Raw genomic sequence first — 8,143 nt, 5'->3', positions numbered from 1 at the left:
ACTTGAGCATATTTTTTGTAAACTTTTTTTGCTACGGAATAACATTTAATATCTACTCTTTGAAACAGCTGTAGGTAAAAACATGTATAATTACCGAATTTTCATTCTTAGTTTGATTGAGTTGATGTTTACTAACTAACAGGACTCACGGTGGTTGACAAGCCTTTGTTGGTGTTTGGTGTATGGAAGTTGATCCATACTAGACACTCATTTATAATACCGCCGACACACTCATTTTTTCTTTATGTAAGGGTATATATGTCATTTTGTACAAATGCGGGTTTGCCCTAATCCTTATGTTTTGAGGATGGCCGCCGCTTGAGAGTGTCTGTTATGTGTGTTCATAGAAGTGAGAGAATACAAGAGATCTGTGCGACCGCGGACGTAAGAGATTTTTGTTCCGAACCACGTAAATCGTTGTCTTCTTTCTTATTGTTTCTAACCCCTTCTTAAAAATGCGAGAGGAGAGTTTATTCTGTGTTGTTTCTAACAGCCTTGTTGTGCCGTACCGGTTAGAAAGTGCAGGAAGAATGGCAGTATTTGTGAAGATAGAAAGGCATATCTCTTCTTTGACGGAGGCCATCCGACCAATGCAGCAAACTTGATCCTTGCGAGAAGGATGTGCTTATCGGACTCCAGGTCCGACGTCTATCCATTCAATGTCAAGCACTTAGCCGACCTCTACCCAGACTCAAGCGATGCAGGTTTAAGCTCTGAAGCACCAAAGATGGACATGATTGAGGAATTGAGTGCAGAATGAAGATCTCATCCTATGGCCGCAATTGGTTTTGCTTTTATCCATTCAATAAATCGGCGTAAATCCATCTTCAAGTGAATCGGTTCGCGTTCAATGTCCATATTGGATTTTGTATTTTGGGGGATGGCCAAAAATAAAAATCCATTATTAACAGGTAAATCCCACCTCCATCAACCGCAAAATCTCTAGTAATTTGTGGCAGTTTCTTTTCCAAAATTAACCGGCCAAAAGCATGTCTGATTGCGGGAATGCTATTATTCTTATTCGCACTGGTGAGATCAATGTCTTCCAATAAAAAGGCCCCCACACGGAGTGCCTCTGTTCTGTTCCTAAGGGCCTCTGTTTATGCTTGTTTGTTGTCTTTAACAGCAAAGAATTAAAGTGAACAACGCAGTGCAAATTTTAATGTGCTTTGATGGTTTCCACCTGCATACACAATAGCTCTCATATTAGAATGACTGTTAGAAGCCATACATAGAGAGATACACTAACGGTTCTTTATTTTTGTTTGTAACTTGTATGAACGATTACTATTGAATTTAAATTCAGGCAGGTGTTGTCCAAAGTTTTGACAAGTTGCCGCCCACAATCCCTGCTTTTTAGGTTCATAACTCTTGCCATGGTCCTTGCCTTTAGGTTCATTATTCATGCCACTTTGCACAATGTCTGTCACCTCTTTATGTGTAATGTTATCACTCTCACCATGAAACACAGCAACAAAGCAGTTTGCTCGTGAAATAAGTTTTCTAATCCAACGACCAATACTAGTTCTTATGGATGCTTGAAGAGGGAGCAGGAGACTCCTCTCTCTCTCTCTCCCTCCCTCTATGTATTACACTAGAGTACATATATCTACCATTTTTATCGGCTCTCTCTCTCTCTCTCTCCCCCCCTTCTATATTATACTAGAGTACATATATCTACCATTTTTATCGGTTCTCTCTCTCTCTCTCCCTCTCTGCATTAGAGTAGAGTACATATATTACAACACCCCAAAAATTTAGTTCCATATTAAAGATTGTGAGAAATTTTCAAGGGTTTATAAAGAAGATCATTACCATAAATGGTTGTATTGGTTAATAACCTTTTGAGGTTAGAGCCGAAACTGTTAGGAGGAGGGTTGAGATCCGCCAAACCAAAAGCTCAAGTTTAGGAGTGGGTCGGGTTGTTATAGTGGCATCAAAACAGTTTCAACACTCGGACCTAATGTCCCACACGCGTAGACTCGCGTGCCTTAAGAGGGTTGGATTGTAACACCCCAAGAATTTAATCACGTATTGAAGATTGTGAGGAAGCTTCAAGGGTTTATAAAAAGGATCATTACCATAAATAGTTGTCATGATTCCTAACCTTTTAAGGTTGGAGCCGAAACTATTAAGGGACGGGTTGGAATCTACCAAACCGGGGCTCTAGCCCAAGAATGAGTCGGGTTGTTACATATATCTACCATTTTTTTATTATAAAACTAACAATATGGACATGATATTCACATTTCAAAACTATGAAGTATAACGAAAGAGATTAAGTTGAGATAAGACCCTCCCCTCTCTCAGATCGTAAATCTGACTTCTCTCAATGTATAAAGGTCTTTGATGAACCGTTCATTTGTCATATCACCAAAATCATACCATGTCAGATCTATATAGATCCATGGATTTCGAATCTGAATAAAGTAATCAAATGTACCCACAAAGAAAAGGAGCAACAACAAAGAGAAAGACGAGAGGTGTGAGATCTTACATCCACAAGAAAGTTAACAGGAAAATTGTTATCAAGCATTGAAGACATGCTGATATGTTCATATAGCAAGACTTATATCCATGCTACATTTTTCTGATGGATTTACAAGCAAGGGGATTTTCTGGAACCCCAGAAAAGTTCTTACGTATTTATATGATCAATATTGAAGCACCTTGTGATTTGTGGTTAACTTTTAATTAATCCGTTTGCGTTACCCAGTCAGTTTGACCAAGTTTTGATTGTCAATTTAGGACATTTACTTACTGTATTCAGTCTGTTAGACTAAACCCACTATGTAACCATTTGTGAACAGACTCTACTTCAATGAGCTCTCATACCATTGGACCTGAATAATCTCTTACTCTTTATAATAAAGTCTCTTAAACTGACAAGTGTAGTGTATGAAACCAAACCTAGCCACGGAAACTCGAACAATAACACTCTGATTCATCTGTTCGACCTCCAAAATGTTCAGCCCCAACAAACAGTCAACTGGGCCCGAAGAAGTAGGTAAATGGTGAACCAGCTTAACTGTCTGGGCTTATGGCAGGACCACTCCCGCACAGTATTCAGTGACGAGCGTGTCAGAAGCTGTCTACATGAAGCCCTTACTGGCACCAGATCGCACGCTGTACAAAGGAATAATGGAGAGCTTGCTCATGGATGCAAACAAGTGAAAACCATGACAAGGGAGGCGTTCTTCAGTATTCTGATTCTGGTGAGCTTCTTCTTCAATGAAGCACCCGGCAATATCACGGCCATGTTTGTCTTTGGGAATCCGTTGTTGATAACGGCAACAACGTGTACTTGCCGGATTCTGATGCCACGGCCAATTTTCCGCCGTATAGGATTGATCTTGAAGTTCCGACGGAGAGGTTCACCAATAGATGGACCGTGGCCGATGCTCTTTGACAGCATCTGGGACTCCCTCATCGACTTCCCTGTTTCAACGATCCCACCACCGAAGGAACCAAAATTTTCAATGGAGTGAACTACGTATCCGTTGGCTCCAGGATTCTCGACTCGCCTACTTTCAATGTAAAGGAGACCCTCGCCGATAATATCTCTAGCCCCACTCTTCCTTGTTTTCGATCTTCTTGAATCATTTTTATTGTCATAGGGTGTTGGCGCTGGGGTGGAGGCTGGTATCAAATTTTAGAACCATCAACTTTCTATATGCGAAAGAGGAGAACATAAATGCATAGGCGACAACACCCTAAGCACCCAAGCAAACCTTCGACAAGAAATTGGGTTGGGGTTTTGACTCTGTTGTTCTTTGGTGGGATAAAGAAATATTTCTACTGCTCGCTCAACAAAGTTTTTATTACCTTTGTTTTTTTTTTTTAGTTAAAGAAATAAAAGAAAAGAAAAAACATTCACGTTACATTTTTATATTTAAGGCTTTGACTTGCTCTCAAAATAGTTTCTATTTGCCAAAAATAACATTTCTAACACCTGCACTTTCATACCATTCTTTACCATTCTTCCCATAATCTGATTTATGTTTCCTTAACATCCTCAACCAAAAGGAAAGTTTTTTTTTTCCCCTTTCCTGTTGCGCTTGCAGATGATAGTAATACCTCTGAATCAGCAAATCAGGAACTTCAGCCGGAGTTGACATCTCTTGTTGGAAGCAACCTTTCTTCTTCCTTGCCTCCGAGTATATTTGTCTTCAACACCGGTGGAAACGATTACGCCGCTTACTGCTTCCAGAAACACCATGCTGTTAGCCAGAGTTTACACGGTTACTCACTGGGAATTTCACCGAGCAACTGAAGGTAACATAAAGCTTCTTTCTACTAAGACGAGGAAGAAAATTTATTAGAATCTTGAACTTCTAGCCTGAGAGCAATAAGTAGAATCTGTGAAGTATGAATTAAAATTGTCATAAAAACCCACGTTATACTTCAAAAATAAGTTAGCCCAACAAATCCACCTTTTTGAAAAAAAAAAAAAAACTAAGAGTAAAAATGTCAAAAAAACATAAACAAACACATTTTTTCACTGCATTTTGTTTCGGTATTGTGCACTTCTTATTGTTGCATTTTATTTTGTATTTTTTTGCATTGCATATTGGAGTTTTTTTTTTTTAATTTTCCTGAGACTTTATTGAGACTTCAACTTTACTGTATCATATACGAGAAAAATCTCACCCGCAAACAACATTTTGACAATATTTAAAGCTCACATCTCCAGAATAATTTAAGAACTAATGCATAATGTTTGACGTTGAGACAGAAAGCGAGCAACCTCTTTATAGAGTTCAAAAAGAAAACAACTGGTCAAGATTCTGTCTCTAAGAAATGTATTCAGGCTCCTTCCTTGTAGAGTGGAAATACAATTGGCTGTATGAAAAATTGATAAAGTTGTCGAAATACCTTGGTAACACTTGCAATCCTATGGTAAGTCTCTTAGACAAGAGCCGGTCACGTGCTCTGCCCACCTAACCCTCTGCAAGTTTGTTTGAACAACCAAAAGTAGGCATGTTTCAACAACCAAAAGCAGGCAGCTGCAAGTTTACGACCATGTTCAACTACTCTTCTTGTTCAAGGAGACCAGAAATTAATTTTTTTCCATTAATAAGGGGCTATAAAGTGATTAATTTCACAGGTATTATGCTTTCCCAAATCCCAATGTGGCGCTACTATCTAGAAAATCACAATTATGAGTTTAATTTTCAGCAAGGCATTAATGTGTTTGCGACAACAATAAGAAGTAGAAGAGTATTTGAACGACGAAATACTGAAATTTATGCCTCAATCCAATCTAAAATATCATTGACTGGTCGGTTTGTCATCCGAAGGAGAACAAAAAATTGCTTCTTCCCAATTGCATAAAGACACCAAAGCACTGCCAACCACACTGCAAAGTGAATGATGGCAGCGATGACGTTGTTCATCTTCATCCTCCTCAGCTCCTCGTGTCTTCTGCATTGCCTGGAGGAAAATGGAGCGTCCAATATCACATCCATGTTTGTTTTTGGGGATTCGTTAGTTGACAATGGCAACAATATATTCTTTGCAGTATCAACAGCCAAGGCCAATTATCCGCCTTATGGCGTTGATTTTGGCTTTCCGACAGGAAGGTTCACCAATAACAAAACAGTGGCCGATGTTCTTGGACAGCTTCTGGGCGTCCCCAATTTACTTCCTTGCTTCAGTAACCCGAGCACCAAAGGGCCCATGATTCTAAGTGGAGTGAACTACGCTTCATCAGCTTCTGGCATTCTTGACTCAACCAACTTCAGTGTAAAATTATTGCTCTTTTTTTTTTTTTTCCTTCTTTATTTCTCGAAGATCGAGTGCAGCAAATCAGGTTACCCGTCTTAAGGACGCGAGGACATGCTGGTCGAAACGCCTAATTCAGCGGACTTGGAGTGTGCCAAACGCCATGCTCCGGCCTCGTCCACTGTTTGTGTTTGTGGAGCGCCCTGTTCCACTGTATACAACAACTACAGAAGGGCTATTTCATTCACTGCCAAACACGCTCTATAAGATTAAAAACGTGATTGGTGTGGCATTATCTAAAACACAATTGCCTTCTTGGTGCTGTTTGCGTTTGAGTAGACGTTTAGTTTAATGATATGCAAAGGTAGACGAAAGTGATAATTAAAAAAATGGAAAGATTTAACAGAAGAAGGATGTCAAATAGCAATCGAACTCCAACATCTACATAGTATAGTGGATGAGACGTGGATTCTGTGGGCTTCTGTTCTGTTTTATTAACCTTTTTGTTTGTTTGCTGGCGTTGCAGACAGAAGTGATAACATTCAACCAACAAATAAGGAACTTTGAGTCAAGAACTCTGCCCGAACTAAGGTCCCTCCTTGGGAAGGATCTTTCATCTTATCTCTCGCGGAGTATATTTGCGATTAATACCGGCGGAAATGATTTTGCATGTAGTTGTTTTGACGGAACTGCATGCTATTTGCCGGAATTCACGGAGGAACTTCTCGGCAGGTTCACCCAGCAACTAAAGGTAAATAAAGCTTTCTGTCTATTTATCACCTCCCATGACTATCTGCATTGACAGCTTGAAACATCCACATCGACAGTTAGACAGAAAAACTTGAGCCTCTTTTTACTGTGCCACCAAAACTTTGCATACATTTTATGATTTTTTTCGACAGTTAAAGAGACTGAAATACTCAAATTTCCCCCTTTCCCAGTGGCTATATGGTCTGGGAGCCCGGAAATTTGCGTTACTGTCCATCCAGGTGAGTGGCTGCACGCCGGCGGCTCGATTAACAACTACAGACGGCAGCTGCAATGAAACCTACAATTTGGCATCCATGCAATTCAACACTCGGCTCAACGCCTCAATCGATAGGCTAACCAGAGACATGCCCGGCTCCCATTTTGTTTTTGCTAACAGCTACAAAATCATCAGCGAGATGATTGATTCTCCCGCCGATTACGGTATGCTGAACACTCCCGTCTCAAGATTCCACATATTCTAACAATGGCTTTATTAACCAGTTAAACTTGCCCTTGACGAGGTTGGTGTAAGGAATCCTCCTTTTAACTCGCGTGCTTGGGTGATGCAGCTTTTGTGGAAAGCAGAGTTGGTAAATTTCTGAATGATGATGAGTTAAAAATCAGGTCATTAGGTTCATGAGTTGACATTGAGTTGACTCGTTGATTCGATCCGGTTTTAAAATAATTTGAATCGGACGAGTTAGGGTCAAGTCAAGCCGAGTCAGGGGTAAGCGCAGCCAACATCAACTCATGGCTAGGTTTAGCCGGGTCAACCTTGAATCGTAGCCAGCTTTTTTAACGATGAGAGACTGTGTGTTATGTGAAGAAAATTATCAACATGATAAACCGAACGACTTCCCTTCTAAAAAAAATAAATAAATAATCTGAAAAAAGGACTCGACCAAAATATTCATCTGGAACCCAGCCTACTTCAATCCACGAGTTTTTTTGGTAAAACAAAAAAAAAAAAAAACCGTCAAAAGTGTGTTTTTCTTATTTCATGAAAACTTGAGCATATTTTTTGTACAATTTTCTTGCTATGGATAATATCTACTGTTTGAAATATCTGTAGGTAAAATAATGCATACTTACCGAATTTCCATTCTTAGTTTGATTGAGTTAATCTTTACTGATTAACAGGACTCACGGTGGTTGACAAGCATTGTTGTACCGTATCGGGTGCGCTGTGCGAGAAGAATGGCAGTGTTTGTGAAGATAGAAACACATATCTCTTCTTTGACGGAGGCCATCCGACCAATGCAGCAAACTTGATCCTAGCGAGAAGGATGTACTTGTCGGACTCCAAGTCCGACGTCTATCCCTTCAATATCAAGCACTTAGCCGACCTCTCCCCAGACCCAGACGCAAGCGGTGCAGGTTTAAGCTCTGAAGCACCAACGATGGACATGATCAATGAATTGAGTGTGGAGGGAAGATCTCATCCCATGGCCGCAATCGGTTTTGCTTTCATCCCCTCAATAAATGGCCGTAGATCCATCTTCAAGTGAATCGGTTGGCGTTCAATGTCGCTATTGGTTCCTTTCTTCGATCTCTTTTTTTTTTGGTCATGGGGGAGAGAAGCATGGGAAGATTAGAATTACCGTATGATACTTTTTTCTTGTTACAATTAGAGAACAATTTTATCTTATTAATTTCAATACTTGCTACA

At 40.0% G+C, this 8,143-nt stretch overlaps 1 protein-coding gene across 3 annotated transcripts; it reads left to right on the top strand.

Annotated features, from left to right (window-relative positions):
• Positions 1–3,105: 3,105 nt before the first annotated feature.
• LOC116246242 (GDSL esterase/lipase At1g29670-like) lies at positions 3,106–8,143 on the top strand. Of its 3 annotated transcripts, none has more exons than XM_031618003.2 (6): positions 3,107–3,535; positions 4,065–4,275; positions 5,301–5,745; positions 6,251–6,475; positions 6,666–6,915; positions 7,615–8,143. In XM_031618003.2, the coding sequence occupies exons 3-6, from the start codon at positions 5,371–5,373 to the stop codon at positions 7,980–7,982; spliced, it is 1,218 nt and encodes a 405-aa protein (XP_031473863.1). In that variant the 5' UTR covers positions 3,107–3,535; positions 4,065–4,275; positions 5,301–5,370; the 3' UTR covers positions 7,983–8,143. The 3 variants fall into 3 exon arrangements, with proteins under 3 accessions (XP_049931584.1, XP_031473863.1, XP_049931583.1); XM_050075626.1 differs by having other exon boundaries at positions 3,618–4,275; XM_050075627.1 differs by having other exon boundaries at positions 3,106–4,275; positions 5,522–5,745.

Source organism: Nymphaea colorata, chromosome 1 (genome assembly GCF_008831285.2).
Source record: "Nymphaea colorata isolate Beijing-Zhang1983 chromosome 1, ASM883128v2, whole genome shotgun sequence".
NCBI lineage: Eukaryota > Viridiplantae > Streptophyta > Magnoliopsida > Nymphaeales > Nymphaeaceae > Nymphaea > Nymphaea colorata.
The sequence above is the reverse complement of the archived record's forward strand: the minus strand, read 5'-3'. Positions and strand labels throughout refer to the sequence as shown.